Source organism: Etheostoma cragini, chromosome 20 (assembly GCF_013103735.1).
Source record: "Etheostoma cragini isolate CJK2018 chromosome 20, CSU_Ecrag_1.0, whole genome shotgun sequence".
NCBI classification, from domain to species: Eukaryota; Metazoa; Chordata; class Actinopteri; order Perciformes; family Percidae; genus Etheostoma; species Etheostoma cragini.
This window is the reverse complement of record NC_048426.1, coordinates 2190147-2206654: the sequence shown is the minus strand read 5'-3', so window position 1 is coordinate 2206654 and position 16508 is coordinate 2190147. Positions and strand designations below refer to the sequence as shown.

Here is a 16508-nt window from a genome sequence, read left to right as displayed (position 1 = left end):
GCTCAAGAGCTCCTGGCAGTGTCCAGGAGGTGGCATCTCTCCAGCCACCAATCCACACTCCGTACGGGACTTGACCCGGCATATGCATTGCCAAAAGGCCCGAGTTATGTTATGCAGACGCTCTCCTCTTGCTGACTAAACGAGTTTCCTCCTGAACTCGTACATCACCCAGGAGACCCAACCCCACACACGCGTGGTTGCCAGTAGTAAAACATGATGAAGCACTGCGCCACCAAATACATTAACATTCTCTCCCATCCCCCCTGTCCTTGGAATGGAAGAAACTGCAGCTCCAAGTAACCCAGAAAACACAACAAACACTCTCAGTGATTGGGATCTAACAAATGGAAATGCAGGATGCAGCTGAAGACAAGAGACAAAGTGACAATGTCAACAAATACTGGATTACATAATTGTCTGGGGCACATCTGTGAGCTATGATGTTCAATATCAACAGCTGAGGCTTTGTGGAACCGAACATCTGACTCAAGAGGTAAACAGGAAAATTAAACGAGTTGCTTTTTAAAGCTGCAGTGGTGAAGATTTGAGGCCTTAAAACTAAAAAAATTTAATAACAACATCTTTCCAGAAGTCAACAAATAATCGCGTTAAATCATAGTGATTTCAATAATGACCAAAATAATCATGATCAAGCAGCCCTAGCTGGTGCTGGTGGCTAATGGTGGTGTTGGCTGATGGTGCTGGCTGCTGGTGACGACTAAAATAAGAGGAGACTGGAGCCTGCTGACGGTGTGTCGGTAGTGGAGACGCCAAATACATCCATGGCAGCCAGTAAGGTGTTTGGCAGTGGCCTAGATGTACCCCTTATCATGGTTGTTTACGTTCCTCTCAGCCCCGATGCACTTTGATTGAATCCTTAACCTAATCCTGATTGACTGCATTTTTTTCAGCTCATGGCATGAGGGAAGGTTGCGATCCAGACTCATGGCCTCTCTTTCCAGCTGTGCCACTTCATTGGAGGATTGCATGAAGGAATCACTCGTCTGCGAACTGAACAGCTGCTCCACGTCCTGCAGGAGAGTGAACACCTCATCGCATGGCCGGTATAATGCCCCCCTTTTAAATTCTCTTAACTCTAGTAAAGTCGCTCTCTCACTGCCGGTGCTGGTAACTGTTTCAACCAGTGCACTCTGGCATTCCTCACAGAGTGAGAAGCTAATGACCCTCTTTCACAATGTATCCTGCTAGATGTTAGAGGACACAGGACTCCGTCTTTGTAAAGTCAGGTGGGGATGGGTCTACCAGCCGCTCCACTCTCACAACCTCAGAAACATTGCTGATGTTGCGGGTGTCCAGGAAGTCCGCCAAGTGGTCTGATGCATCATCCAGGTAAGAAGTATGCGTTGTTGAGAGGAACTGCCCTACAGTGATGGCCCGTAGAGCATAGTAGAACGCCACAGGTGTCGGGACAGAGTTCCTCTGACTTATGCAAGAAAAAGTATTTTCTAGACTATCCTGAGTGAACCGGCTTGTAAGAACTCCACAGTATGCGTTGTCGAGAGAACTTCCCTAAAGATCTTGCTGGACCTCCAGTATCATTGTCGGGACCATTACAGGTTTCTTGATACTCGTTTCTCTCTTTCTTGTTCACACTTACTGTATTTTTGGTTTGTTGTTCATCTTGAATCGTCTTTAGATTTCAAAACGGAGACGTTGTAAGGTAAAGGTTAAGGGTAAGCCAAAGCCACTAAAGACCGTAGCGTAGTGCCAGAGCCGTGGGAACATATTTAGAACTGGGGGTGCTGACAAATTTCCAGTGAAGTTTTCAGCCAAAGTCAACCACCACACACCTAACTGCATCCATCACAATTTATTTGACTGTATAGGGATTCATTTCATTATAAATAGCCTCTGGTTGCACTGTCAGTGTGAACGCACTGTGTACTCAAAATCGCAAGTGTAAATACAGAATTGTACGGTTTAAAACACAGCACAAAGGTTCCCTGTGCGCGTTTTCCTATCCATTAACAAACTATTGGACACTTTTTCATGATTTAAATCATTCTAAAAAGATTAACAAATACTATGTATGAACACAAATATTTGTCTTGAATCTGAAAGAACCCTCACCTGACTCGCAGACGACTGACCCCGGCTTCAGCTCCAGCATCATGGTGATGGTGGCTATGTCGGTGGTGTAGAGGATCTGCGTGCGGTGCGGCAGGGTGACCGTCCACAGCTCAGGTGTGGGGTGGAGCACATAGACCCAGCCGCCTTTGCTGCAGGTTACTTTCGACCCGTACCGCTGACCTATCAGGTCTGTGGTGTGGCGAATAGCTCCGTATCGCGTCTGCGTTTGGGCGCCCTGCTGCACCTTGACTGGCATCATGGATTCATGGCCCAGGTAGACTATGGCCACGTCCCCGTCCTGAACGAAGTCTGAGTACTCCACAAAACTCATGGTGAGCACCGTCACTCTGTAACAGGGAGGTTGGAGATGAACTCAAAATGACTTCCCATCTCCATGTGCATCAGCCTGTCAAACTAAATGCATTTAATGGTGCTTACATGAAACTTTTCATTGAAAGCACCTATTTTTGGGATACCACAAAGGCCTATTTTATAATATACCAAAAAAGATTTAAATTAATGTATTAATCAGCAACTATTTTCACAATTGAGCAAAAACTCAACTGTTTGTCAAAACAATTCAAGACATCTTCTTGGTCAAATAATTTCAAGTTGAACAGATGGAAACTCCGACTTTGCAACAAACTGAGACACTATCACTACATTTTAATGTAGTAATTATCCTTTAAGTTAGTTTATAAAGGTCACAAGTCCTTCACAAATATTAACATTTTAATGGTTGAATTCTATCTGTCAACCCGGTACAGATACTGTAACTTGGGATTTATTATGTTTAGATACATTACGTTTTATATTACCTTTACAATGCAATGTCACTCATATGATGTCATAGGTCAAACACAATTGAGGTTTAATAAAAAAATGAAGGGGGGGGTCCTCGTTGCCATGATAACAGTTATGCATTCCCTCTCGAGCCTTTATTTTGTACTAAACCCGTTGTTGTTTTTTAAACCAGCATCTTTCAAACTGAAAAATAACGGTAGTTTAATTTTAGAGTTAGCTAGCTTAGCTAAACTAACGAACCTCACAATTCAGAAAGAGAAGGACGAATTCACTTTGCTGATTCACGAACGAAAACATGTCGGACAACTTAGAGCATATGTGAGTTTATTAGATGAATGAATGGTTGATTGATTGATTGATGTTGCATTTCTGATGCTTCTTGTGGGGAAAATTGGGGTTTGTTTTAAAGTCTGTTTCTCCTTCTCCCGTATCGTTGCATTCCTTTGAGGAGGGCTGAGTTAGCTAACGTTAGCTTAGTTTGAAAGATAATTTGAGATTGATTTAGCCTAAGATTTAAGTAGGTTTAGCTAGCTGGTTGTAGCTAACAGAAGTTGTAGGAGAAACAGACTTAAACACAATAACGTTTACTGAAGGTTCTTTTGTATTTATTTTAAAGTTAGCTAGCGTTAGCTAGCGGTTATAGGTGACTGTTCAGTTAGGTTGCGTTATGTATTGGGTCACATTTTAACGTTAGCTAAATTATATAGCTAACGCTAGCTCACAGCGTTTCCCCTAAAATTGTAGCTAGCTGGCTGGAATTTCTGCCAAAAGATATCTAGCGTTAACAGCAGTGCAGTTAAGTGTCAAACTGCTAACATCAGTTGAAATATCGTTAACGGTTAACGTGCTAACGGATTCGGTGTTTTTTTGTATATTTTAATTTTGTGTATAATTTTATTAGCTATATTAACATATTTAGCTTGCGTTAGTTCACGTTAAAACGGATCTGTGATGCTGTTTTGCCTTCATTGTTATAAATAACGGGGGTAACTGCCAAAGTAACGCCGGTTGTAACGGTTAAAACCGCTGCGCGGTGGGTCCAATTCATACCGATGTTAAGTGTGGTTCATGCGGATTTCGAAACGTAACTTCAACTGATAACGTCAAATATTTGTCGAAAGCCTATGGGAAACACTGTAAATCAATTAATTCATTTTATATTAAAACATTGTCTAACATTACCCACTCAGAAAAGTCACAGTGCAAAACGTCTGTACGCTCAATTTGTTTTGAGTTTGAAAGTTAACTGGTTATCCTTGCTAACTAGCTAATATGCTAACGTTAGCTGTTGTAACAGCCAGCTACGCTCAGCAGAACCGTTGGTGGACTCTCCACTAACCTTCTCCAGACGTGGCGTTCTTTCGAGTTTTAAACGAACACAAACGTTGGTCAGTAAACGGTAAGTCGTGCTCTTAATGCCGTTAAATGCTCATGTGTGGCCAGCGCTGACAGCTACCCATTCATTTCCCACACGTGGTGTTGTTTTCAGAGGAAGTTGAGGAGACGTGACCGGATCTGAGTCTCTTCACTAATACGTAAATTCCCTTCGCCGACACAGTGGATTCAAAGAGGCTGTCCAGATGATTTGTAAATCTGCTTTTTACCCGCAGACGCCGCAATTTTTATAATCAGGCTTCAGAATGTGCACCATGACCAGAATGTAGCTAGAGATCTCCAAAAATATGATAATGCTGTTTTTGAATAAAAATAACAACATGTTAAAGTAGTAAAAGAGACACACGGAAACAATAAACCACATGTGATGGAAGACGTATAGCCTACACAAATACTCTTTTATTTGAGCAATTACCTTTCTGTCAAAATACTCAATTAACTTTACATATAATTGTAAGGTTATTTAGAGGTATGAAACCTAGTTTTTAAATGTAAATGTACTTTGTTACTCGCCACCACTACCAGTGAATTAACATCACAAGAGCAATTGCGTCTGATCACATTTTATTTGATTGGTTTAAGCATTATACATTCGAACGGAGGCACTTGAACGCAACTTAAACGTAAAACAGGTAGGCCTACATCATCTTGTAAAAAATAAATTGTTGGGTTGATTCGTTTAATTTTTTTATTATCAGCAAATTATGATTTATTGCAAAAAAAAAGATGAATTAGTAGTGTAATCTGTGTATGTAGAAGGAGTCCCACTTCACGCAGAGTGCGTGTCCAATTAAATGAATGGACTACAAATACAGACCAATGGGAGGAGAGATGGTCTAGTATAAATGACGACCTCCTGTCACCATCGACCAGTCTGACTGGAGAGCTTCTTACTGTTAGGAGGCTGCTCGTGATTTGTAAGCTCCTCGGCTGGAACAATAGGGATCTTTGTGTCAACCACTGGTAGTAATAGTAGTCCTCAAATCCGACAACAGGTAGGAATATTATTTAATTAAGGTCGAAATTCCGTCACATGCAGAGTATTTTTGATTTTTAACGCTTGAATGCTGTAATCTGGGCGGTATACACAGATTATCTCGCTAATGAATACATCCGCTCTTCACTAATGATTCAATTAGCTTTAATACCAATCTAGAATTATACGATGTAGGCCTATAACATCTAGGCTATGTCAAAATGTCTGCTACACATTTCTGCACCTGCTTATTCGCGTTCAGGACACTCTGTTCACTGCAGGAGATTCCTTTGTTATTTGAGCTAAGGATTAATCATAATCTCGCCACGAGCTGTAGAATCGATGCTGACTGTCCGCAATGTGGATTCGGTTTTTATTTCGCTGCTTTTCACCGTGTCTTCCCTCCCATCCTGCGCCCAGGGATCAGCCATGCCTTTCGGTAACACGCACAACCAGATGAAGCTGAAGTACGCATCGGAGCAGGAGTACCCGGACCTCAGCAAACACAACAATCATATGGCCAAAATCCTGACTCCTGCCATGTACGAGCGGCTGAGGAGCAAACAGACACCCAGTGGATTTACTCTGGATGATGTCATTCAGACAGGGGTTGATAACCCAGGTAAAAAAAACAAAACAAGGGAAAAAGCGTTTTTTTCGGTAAACGAGCCATCTGTTCTGCCCCATCGAGCGCGTCTAATAGCCGCAGCGCGCCTCTGCTTCACGCTCCTGAGAGGAGGCTACTAGGTTTCTGCACTGTGACCTTGCCAAGGGGATAACGCACTATGGCCAGCATGTAGAGACACACGGATTGCTGAATCAGTTTGAAAACAGCCCATCTTCCTCTAATATCAGAGCATATTTCACAGCTTTTAAAGCAAATGTTAAAGATTAGCCGTGTCGCATAATGCATGCAGGGTGGCATCTGATAATCTGCTTTCCCTGTTTCATTAGGTCACTTACAGTCTAACAGTGTTTACACCATTCAGAGCAGGGTTCAAATAAACTTATTGTTTCTGCCATATGGCTAGTGCTTTTTCAGATTAAACCAGCCACTCAATAGATGACATTGTGTTTTTTTTTTGTGTGTTTTTTGAGGGGTTGGTGAGTGAAGCAAATCCACCAGCCATTTGCATATTTGACCAGCATTTGGCTGGTGGATGGCGCTCATGTGGAACTCTGATTCTGGGGTATGCGGATGAACCAGTCCCTGCAGTGTAGCAGGTGGCACTCCCTCACCCTGTAGATTGTGTTTCTGTTTAGCTCTGAGAATATGGCCAAGCTGATGCTGAAGAGGCTGTCGGCCGAGGATGAGTTCCCAGATCTCAGTCAGCACAACAACCACATGGCCAAGTTCTTAACCCTGGACATTTACAAGAAGCTGAGAGAGCGGGCTACACCCAACGGCTTCACCATAGATGGTGTCATTCAGACAGGGGTTGATAATCCTGGTACAGTAACGCAGTCCCGTCCTGAGCCCCGATGACACGCAAGCAAATTGAGTTAGTGAGGATGTTGGTCAGTCTGTCCCTCTGTGTCCACCGTCTCTTCGGTGACCCGGTTTGTCTTTGCGTGCAGGCCACCCCTTCATCATGACCGTGGGCTGCGTCGCCGGAGATGAGGAGACCTACGAGGTCTTCAAAGAGCTGCTGGACCCCGTGATCGAGGACAGACATGGAGGATACAAACCCTCAGACAAGCACAAGACCGACCTGAACCCAAGCAACCTGAAGGTACCACAGAGAAGCTAACCGCTTAAATTTCTTGGGCACCATGGTGTAATTTTGGCATAAATCCATTTTATATATAACTTGATTGGACAAATTTCATCCTGAGCAGCATTTCAGGGTTACAAATCGTTTCTTGCTTTAACCCCTGAACATGTTTTTTTTTTTTCTCCAAAGGGTGGTGACGATCTCGACTCCAACTACGTCCTGAGCTCCCGAGTGCGAACCGGCCGCAGCATCCGCGGCTTCTGCCTGCCGCCTCACTGCAGCCGAGGAGAGAGGCGTGCTGTGGAGAAGCTCTCCATCGAAGGTAAATGGGGGGGGGGGGGCACTTGACACCTATTCCTTATTACTGACACAGCAGGTACCTTACTTGTGTCCATGCTGAGGCCCTGACCCAGGGTGCCGTCTGTACTCAGTGCTCTGCATACAGGCAGACAGGATGACTTGTGTAGAAGGCTGTGGCCTGAACCAGTGATGCTCTGCGTAGTCAGCATGTTGGTTGGTCTCCTTTTTGTGTAGCGGTGGGTTCCCTCTAGTGGTCGCACAATGAATAACATGGTACACAATGCATGTAAAGACAAACCTGTGTACCAAAACACCAATAGATACTGAAGTGACCAAATTAAATATACTAATGAGATAATCAAACGCGTGTAGCTGTATAATTCAAACAGGGTTTTTTGTAACTAATAAATGCAACAATTGGTGCCTTGCTCAAAATCAAGGGGGTTGGCATCTCTAGCTACCATATTTGGGTCAGTATTGGGACTTGAACCAGGTTCTGGTTCCCAACTCCCTACTGGACTGAGGTACTGCCACCAAGTTGTAGTTAGGGAGTGAAGAGTGCCACCCCCAATTTAAAATACTTACTTTGTTGTGGTTTTTGACATTTGAGACGTGTTCTCTTCACATTTGTAGCTCTGGCCTCCCTGAGCGGAGACCTGAAGGGGAAATACTACGCCCTGAAGAACATGACAGACGCAGAGCAGCAGCAGCTCATCGACGACCACTTCCTGTTTGACAAGCCGGTGTCTCCTCTGCTGCTGGCCTCAGGGATGGGCCGGGACTGGCCTGACGCCAGGGGGATCTGGTGAGACTTTATCAGGAACATCACACAACCTTGTTTCTATTTTCTCTTTTGGGAGAGTTAATTTAGACATAAGCTGAAAATGAATCCATTTGTTTGAAGGCACAACGATAACAAGACATTCCTGGTGTGGGTGAACGAGGAGGACCACCTGCGTGTGATCTCCATGCAGAAAGGCGGGAACATGAAGGAAGTGTTCGATCGCTTCTGCACCGGACTCACCAAGGTTAGCAGGAAATTGGAAGTCGTGGGAGACTAGTTCACATAAGCAGGGCTCAAAGATGCTCTGAGTAAATGATTGTGCTTTTATATTGACTTCTATGACCTGTACAAGGACCTGATCACCCTGGTTCTCTTGTGTTCAGATCGAGACCCTGTTCAAGGAAAATAACCATGCCTTCATGTGGAACGAGCACCTGGGCTACGTCCTCACCTGCCCTTCTAACCTGGGCACCGGGCTGCGTGCGGGTGTGCACGTCAAGCTGCCAAACATGAGCAAACATGCCAAGTTCGAGGAGGTTCTCAAGAAGCTGAGGCTCCAGAAACGTGGAACTGGTTTGTACACCCTTCAACTTTTTATGTATTCTGTAGTAAGTTTGTAGGGTTGTGCAATTAATCAAGGCTGAATTTTAGTCTCTGAACCAGTTTTTGAATGTGTCCTCCATCAGGTGGAGTGGACACGGCCGCTGTGGGCGGAGTCTTTGACATCTCCAACGCCGACAGATTGGGCTTCTCCGAGGTGGAGCTGGTGCAGATGGTGGTTGATGGCGTCAAGCTGCTGGTGGAGATGGAGAAGAAGCTGGAGAAGGGCCAGTCCATTGACGACATCATCCCCGCCCAGAAGTAAAACCGCCCCGATGCCCACCCCCCCACCCCCGGTTCCATCTGTTTGAATGAATGTTTGACTCTGTCCTGAAACACCCAGTCTGGATTTGTTGGCGTATTTAAAATTAAACGGTTTCTGTGAGGATGGAAACTAAAAGTGGTTCAAGTTCTTTATTATCCAGGTATCTTAATTCTCATCACCCTCCGTGGCGTTACGTCTAATGGGACCTGCTGTTTTTTTTAAATCTTTATTTCATATAATTTAACACCTGTGTTCTTGTCCTGGTTTTAGAGACATTATTTCAATCAGACATATTTGCAGATATACAAGATTTATTGTACAGCTCAAATAAAATCTAAGTCTTTGGTGATGAGACTTGATCGCTATACAAATCTTTCAAAAAGGAATCAAATTAGACCCCCCCCCCCACCTGATGGACTCTAGACACTGAAGACCAGACTGAGGGGGGTAAAAGGTTTCATTCTTTGCCTGCAACAACAGCTGATGGCAAATATGACTAAAGCTGGGTTGTGACTCTGTGATTGGCCCTTGCCCTTGTTGTAATGACTCTGATTGGTTTAGCAGGAAAGTGACTGCCTCCAAAAGCTTGGAGTTAGGTAGAGCATTGATTAAGAGGGAGTCTTTCCTGAAAGGATTTACACTGAGGTAAATTTCAATCAGACTAGTAAACTATATTTGATTTTCTCCATTATTGCCCAGCTCTACCGGTTACTATTCTTCTGGGAACTGGCGTTCCATGACCACGTTTCCGAAGAGCTGGACTTACACCTGCAGAGTTTAAACCACCACCTTTAAAGATTTCAGACTTATGTAGACATATACAACTTTTCACTGCTTCTATTGACTATTTCAGCTGTAAACCCAAACCTTCTAAATGGCCCCAAGTTGATTTCCTGTTTCCGTGTATGTGAAATGACATGACAGGAAGTTAACAAGGGGCCGGGCGGTCCTAGCAATGGAATCCCATTAAAAAAAAAAGTACAGTGTGAGTGAATAATGCTCAATCCTTAGAATAATTTTAAATTCCATAGTATCTATGGATTGGAAACACTGCACATTAAATTCCAAATCAAAACATGATTATCAAGATTGATCAAGTTAGTGTTCTACCTTTACAGAAAGTGAAGAAAAAGGAAAATTAGGGTGTTTAAAAAACAAACATTTACTTTATAAACTGAAAAATGTCTCAAGGGTTTCCTTCACTTTGAACAACTACACTAATCTTTTGTTGCATAACCATTATTTCTGACAACAGCTTCACATCTGTGTTGCACGGAGTCACCTGTGAACAGGTGCTCCAGCCCAGGACCACTGAACTACATCCCCCAGATCCTCTGCATTACTGGGTTTTTCCTTACAAACAGCATTTCTGATGTCCCCCCACAAGTGTTCTATGGGACTGAGGTCTTAAGATTGGGCTGGCCCCTCCATAACATCCATCCGTCATCTGGAACCAAGACGTGGCTCCTTACTGGTGTGTTTGGGGTCATTGTCTTGGTAAAAGACCCATTTCAAAGACATTTCCTCTTCAGCATAATATAAGGCAACATGACCTTATTTTGTATTTTGATGTATTGAAACTGATCCATGATCCCTGGTATGTGATAAATAGGCCCAACACAACATCCCATAACCACCATGCTTTACTGTCTTCACAGTGTACTGGGGCTTGAAATCAGTGCACGGGGGGTCGTAGAGGACCAACTGTCTGCGGCCCCTAGACCCAAAAAGAACAATTTCCCCCCACCAGTCACAGATTGTTGCTCCATTTCTCCTTTGGTCAGTCAATGTGTCCTTTGGCAGATTTCAACCTGTTCAGTTCATGTCTTCTTTTCAGTTTGCGGGGGGGCTTTGCGCCCCAGTCTAGGGGTGCCTAGGACACAACATGAAAAAAAGACCCCATCTTCCCCATCTCCCAAGTAGCCACAAACAACTATTTATTTGAATGTCACAAGCTTATTTGACATTAAGTGGAACGTATATAATTAAACATAGATATAGGTAACTTAAATAAGGCTTCAAGGTGGACTACCACTAAAAAAACAAACAAAACAACCCGGTGTAGAAAGTAAGACATTAACCTAAGAAACCAAAATATGGCCAAAAGAATGACAACCAGCTTACCTCCCTAACTGATTAAACAGGAGAAAACAAGATTAACACACCTGGTGGCCCACCCTTACTACTGAAAAGAAACCAAATCTAAAAACAGCTGAACAAAGTGAAAGTGTGGCGAGTTGGGAGTTGGGAGGTGGGAGGTGGGAGGTAGGAGGATGAGGAAGGCCTGCCACCTGTCAACGGCCGCCATCTTGGCTCTTTAAACATCCAGTGGTTCCCCAGCTGCAGCCAATCATGGGTTAGAATTGTATGCTTCCACCAATTGTTGCATAGCTCTATTTGCATGTAAAAACATGCAAATAGAGCTATGCAAAAAAAATCTTTGATTTTTTACTGGAGCTGATCATTGGTTAAACCTTTTCCATTTTGCCTTTTTTTCCCATCCATTTGAATACTAGTTGACCCTTTTTTCCCCCACATCGTTCAGGCTTTGGATGCCATTTTAAGGCATTTGAAATCAATTTGGCTGATCAGCCTATCATTTTCTGCACTTCTTCTTTTCCGAGGTTTCCCCTCTCCAATCAACGTTTTTTATCAAAGTTCGCTGTTCCTCAGAGCAATGTCTGGAACAACCCATTTTTGCTGGGTATTTCAGTGTGAAATGTACTATAACCAGCATGCACAACATTTGCTTCATTCCTTCCTTAAATATGGGCCATAACTGACACCTATTTCTTCACAGAATCAATCACCTCACTAATTGAACACAACACTGATATTTTGAACATGCCCCTTCCAATAACAGATTCAATTCCACAGAAGGAGCAGCATGACTGTTGGGTGTGTTGGTTTTCTATGACTCTACAACACGTAATAGTAAATTATTTGCCATGTAGAAATATCACCCCCAAGTGAAGGAGTTTAAACACCTCGGGGTCTTGTTCATGGAGCAGGAGATTGGTCGGAGAATCGGAGCAGCAGGTGTGGTGTTACATTCAGTTTATCGCGCCATTGTGACAAAAGAGACATCATGACCAAAAGAACGAGATCCAGGGTACAATTGGCTTAAATGGGTTTCCTCAGGAGGGGGACTTGTGTCTCCCTCAGAGATAGGGTGAGAAGCTCAGTCCTCCAAGAGGAGCTCTGAGTAGAGCCGCTGGTCCTTCGCGTCCAAAGGAGCCAGTTGAGGTGGTTCGGGCATCTGGTAAGGATGCCTCCTGGGTGCCTCCCTAGGGAGGTGTTCCAGGCCCGTCCAGCTGGGAGGAGGCCTCAGGGAAGACCCAGGACTAGGTGGAGAGATTATATCTCCAACCTGGCCTGGGAACGCCTTCGGGATCCCCCAGTCGGAGCCACTAGCGGCGCCAGGATTTGGATTGTAGGTGGGCCTTCAGAAAACTGGATGAGCCAGTTGAAATAAGACAAAATAAACTGGTTCCCCTTGGGGGTTTCTGAGACACCTAGGACAGCGACTCTGTAGCCTACCTGTGTGTCACTGTCCTCAACTCACTGCTGAGGGACAAAGACATAGACCTTGGCAGTAAGCCTAACTTAACTTATCTTTTTTTGAACGTTCAATACACAAAAAGTCTGAAACAGAATTATACGTTTGGAGGGTCTGTTTCCCTCCATTTATTTACCCGGCATGACGGGAAGGGTACTGCCCAGAATTATAGGTTTGTAATAAATTCAGAATTTCAGAAGAAGTGTCTCAACATGAAATAACAGCAGCATAGAATCTGACACTAGCTGCTAGACACAAAAATCAGAAAAACAATCAAAAATGATGACTTCTGTTGCTTATTTCTTCAGAATAATTAAATGAATAACATATCATACCATCTAAATATCATCATAATCCGAGATAGTTGATAAATCATCACACAAGCACACAATTCAATTCAAGTTGAAGTTGTGGGACTTGGGGCTTGTTACAGCAGGAGATGGCGGGATTTTGGGCTGAACACAGCAAGAACGTCTTGGTATTCCAGTGATTCAATCTGCGATAGCAGTTGGTCTTTGGAGGCCTACCTGTCTCAAGGCTTAGACCGGGCACTTTGATAGCAGGTGGTCTTTGAAGGCCTCCCTGTCTGAAGGCAAAGACCGGGCACTGTGATAGCAGTTGGTCTTTGAAGGCCTCCCTGTCTGAAGGCAGAGACCGGGCGCTTTGATAGCAGGTGGTCTTTGGAGGCCTACATGACTACATCAGCAGTTTGTGTTGTTACATGACTTCCCGCCCAGCTGAATTAAAGGGACAGTTAGAAATTATACAGAGGCTTCAAACAAATCCAGAAGTGAACTACATCAAGAACCAGAAACCCTGAGCTCTGAAACTGCTTCAACAACAACTCAAAAGTAGTGACTTTACTGTACTAACATTTCAGGAAGTGTAAAGCATGGTGTTTGGGATTTGTAGTCCTGAAGACATCTCTGAGTTACAAATGGGCTGCATTAGGTGAAAGTTGTTTGTCTAGACAGCTGAACGGTTTCCACCCAACTTAACAACCTCGACACAAAGATGTCTTTAGACCTCAGACTTAGAGACGCAGTAGTACAAAAGAGACAATACAGCCAAGAGTACTTTTCCATTTCAAATACTACATATCCTTTGGAAAAAAAGGAGTCTCAGTTCAGCATCTCAAAGTGTAAAGGTGAAGAATAACCAGATTTCCAAATAATCACTTAAACATGAAGTCACAGACAGTGTTTCTATAATGTACAAGCCCATATTTATTTAAGGCTTTTATTTTAAACCATTTATTTATTTTTTTCCTTTTTGAAAATGGGCAAAAATCGGGTTTCACTCCTTTTCTTCAAACACTGAAAAAATACATTTAAATACTGGAATGAAGCTCCACACAGAAGCAGCAGAACAGAATCAACCAACCATTTTTTCTATATTTTCATCTTGTCCAGATACAAATAATCAGCGTGAGACATTCAAGTTGACAGACACTTTAATTGAGACACGAGTGAGCCTTCAACCAAGTGAGCATTTACACGGACTCCCCGGCATCTCTACTCTTTAACCAAATACAAAAGAAAAACAAAACAAAACGAGTAATGCAGTGAAGCCGTCTTGAAAGTAAAGATACATTATTTACACTGAAACCAAAAAAAACGCTACGTCATTTTTTTTCTTTAGAGAAGAGAAAAACAAAAAAGATGAAATAAATAAGACTAAAAATGTTTTTTCCGTCCACATTCACAGCATGACAAATCATATTCAACTCGTTACTGTCGACCCCGTGTGGCCAGAATAGACTGAGATATTAGTAGGTAATTCAGTGATTATTGCCAAAAGCCTTAATCTATACATTATAATATTCAATACATACTCTGTATCTTGTTTAAAAAAAGGAGACATTTGGAAACTGCTACGTGGATGATTGTACAGCTTAAATACTTCTAGATATATATATGTATACTTTTAACCCCCTTTTGTTCATAGCTTTAACTCGTTGGCAACTTTGGAAGCAATGTTTTTGAAAGCGATGGATGATCCGGATATCCGTTTGAATCTGACGCCGTTGAGGGAGAGACGGGGCAGCTTGCAAACCTCCATCTCCCACTGGACCAGGTTCTCGGCGCACCCGTCCCCGTGGACGCAAAGAAGCAGGAAACTCTCTTGCTGTTCGTAGTCGCAGTTGTTGGCGTCGAGCACCTTGCGAATCTCCCGCATGATGTCACAAGGCTCCATGGAGCTGGTGGTCCTCATACTCCAAGTGAATCGGAGGGAGCGGGGTTTACCGTCTTTATTTTCCCCTTTTTGATCCCCAGGTACATGGCGACTGTCGGGAAAAACACACGCACAGAAGGAGAAGGAGAAGTTTTTGTATCGCAGATTTGATTGGCTTCTTCTTGAGTTTCTTCATCACGAGCTGCTTTGACTGCGTCACGGAACGATGTTTTGTTCTTTGGTACGTTTAATATACGCTGTGACATCAGTCAAAGCAGCTGGTCAAAGGTTAAAAGGAATAGTTTCAACGTTTTAGGCTTGTATTCGCTTTTTTGCTGAGAGTTGGATCAGAAGATGGATACCAGCACTTAGCTTAGCACAAATACTGGAAATGGGGGAAGGTAACCAAAGGTAACCAAAACCCGGCTGCCAATTACCGAGTTTATCTTGTGTATGGAAAATGACATGTTTCGGTTTTACTGGATTATTTCTTGGCCGGGTTTCTCATCTTACTCTCAGGCAAATTTCCCAAAATGTCTAAAACTGTTCTTTTTAAAATCCACTTGGCTCGTGGCCGGGTGTGTTTTGGTCTCCGCCAGGACACCCCCACCAACCCCAAGTTCAAGCCCCTCACGTACAGTAGCATCATTGCATTCCAGTCACAAAGCTCAGCATTCATTCCCCCCCCCCCCAAAAAAAACTAGAAACAAGATTGAAAGATTAGAACCCTTTTCTGAAAGTGTTTCCAGATCCTTTAAAAAGACTTGTTTAACCATCTGGATAAAAACTATTCTACCAAACCTCATAAGAAGTTTGGTTTCAGGTAGCTGAAAACGCAATTGAGAAGATTAATTATCAGTTAAATCCATCCATCTATCCATCTTTCCATCTATCCATCTATCTATCTAAAAAATAGGGGCTGGGCAATATATTGATGTAACAATATCGCGATATGACACTAGATATTGTCTTAGATTTTGGATATATAGTAATTTTGTAATATGCTAAGTGTATTTTTGTGGTTTTACAGGCTCCATCACAGTAAAGTGATGTCACTGTCTGAACTTCCCAGACTGTTCCAGCTGTTCTATTATTTACCTTTACTCACCAAGTCATTAAATCATTTCTGGAGAATATGTATCAAAAATATCATTGTGTAAATAACATTTTCTTAAAGCACCAATGGTCAACCGTTCAATATCGTCGCAATGTCGAGATCGGGGTATTTGGTCAAGAATATTGTAATATTTGATTTTCTCTATATCGCCCAGCGCTATTTCAAAGAGATTTTATTCGGGGGTAATTTGGTGCCCAAATCCGTCCGAGGGACGACGCAGCGACGCAGCCCATCCGTTATGCCCCAAGGCGGCCCACTTTCTGTTCACTCACTTATTAGTTTATTCATACTAAATATTGTGCGTATCTTTCTTGTGCCGTGCAGAGTTAGCAAAGGAATATTGAACTCTCAATAATCCATTTAAGAGGCTTACAGTTCAGTAGAATAGAACTAAAACCTAATCTTGTGTATCAACGCAAGGGATAAAGTTTTTCTACATAAATCCTACATTTTGTGTCCTTAAAAATGAACTAAAAAAAAGGACAGAAAAATTGAGTTTCAATGGGTTAAATAAATCTAGTTAATGAACAGCGGATGCAATTTATTTCTAATCCAGATGGTAAAAAAGGAGTCTTTGAGGATTTAGTGTTTTTAGATATTCGCATTTCATTTTCCAGAAAACATAGCTCTGTGACTATGAATGTAATTTTAACAAGGGCTAGACACATCCATGCTGTGTTATTAACGGCAGGTTGTTTTTCCCCCTTATTTTTTTTTTTTGGGGGGG

General features: G+C 42.9%; 3 protein-coding genes across 33 annotated transcripts in view; 1 reads left to right on the top strand and 2 right to left on the bottom strand.

Annotated features, from left to right (window-relative positions):
• trmt61a (tRNA methyltransferase 61A) overlaps positions 1-4459 on the bottom strand; it is a 15026-nt gene extending 10567 nt beyond the window's left edge. The window contains exons 1-2 of one of the 2 annotated variants that reach the window (XM_034859387.1): positions 4235-4459; positions 2092-2438 (exon numbers count right to left, since the gene is read on the bottom strand). In XM_034859387.1, the coding sequence (XP_034715278.1) occupies positions 2092-2422 (331 nt within the window). In that variant the 5' untranslated portion in view covers positions 2423-2438; positions 4235-4459. The remainder of the gene's footprint in view (positions 1-2091; positions 2439-4234) is intronic. The other variant, XM_034859386.1, reaches the window with a different exon arrangement.
• Positions 2964-9059, top strand: ckba (creatine kinase, brain a). Of its 3 annotated transcripts, none has more exons than XM_034859377.1 (8): positions 2964-3213; positions 6530-6717; positions 6845-6999; positions 7171-7303; positions 7915-8086; positions 8186-8309; positions 8449-8638; positions 8752-9059. In XM_034859377.1, the coding sequence occupies exons 1-8, from the start codon at positions 3191-3193 to the stop codon at positions 8928-8930; spliced, it is 1164 nt and encodes a 387-aa protein (XP_034715268.1). In that variant the 5' UTR covers positions 2964-3190; the 3' UTR covers positions 8931-9059. The 3 variants fall into 3 exon arrangements, with proteins under 3 accessions (XP_034715268.1, XP_034715267.1, XP_034715269.1); XM_034859376.1 differs by lacking the exon at positions 6530-6717 and adding an exon at positions 5687-5888 and having other exon boundaries at positions 3065-3213; positions 8752-9028; XM_034859378.1 differs by lacking the exons at positions 2964-3213; positions 6530-6717 and adding exons at positions 5130-5285; positions 5687-5888 and having other exon boundaries at positions 8752-9028.
• Positions 9060-13924: 4865 nt separating this feature from the next.
• Positions 13925-16508, bottom strand: part of mark3a (MAP/microtubule affinity-regulating kinase 3a) — a 55835-nt gene continuing 53251 nt past the window's right edge. For 11 of the 28 annotated variants that reach the window (XM_034859328.1, XM_034859334.1, XM_034859333.1 and 8 more), the window contains one exon: positions 13925-14776. In XM_034859328.1, coding sequence (XP_034715219.1) covers positions 14431-14776 — 346 coding nt within the window. In that variant the 3' untranslated portion in view covers positions 13925-14430. The remainder of the gene's footprint in view (positions 14777-16508) is intronic. The other 17 variants (XM_034859344.1, XM_034859340.1, XM_034859349.1 and 14 more) reach the window with 6 other exon arrangements.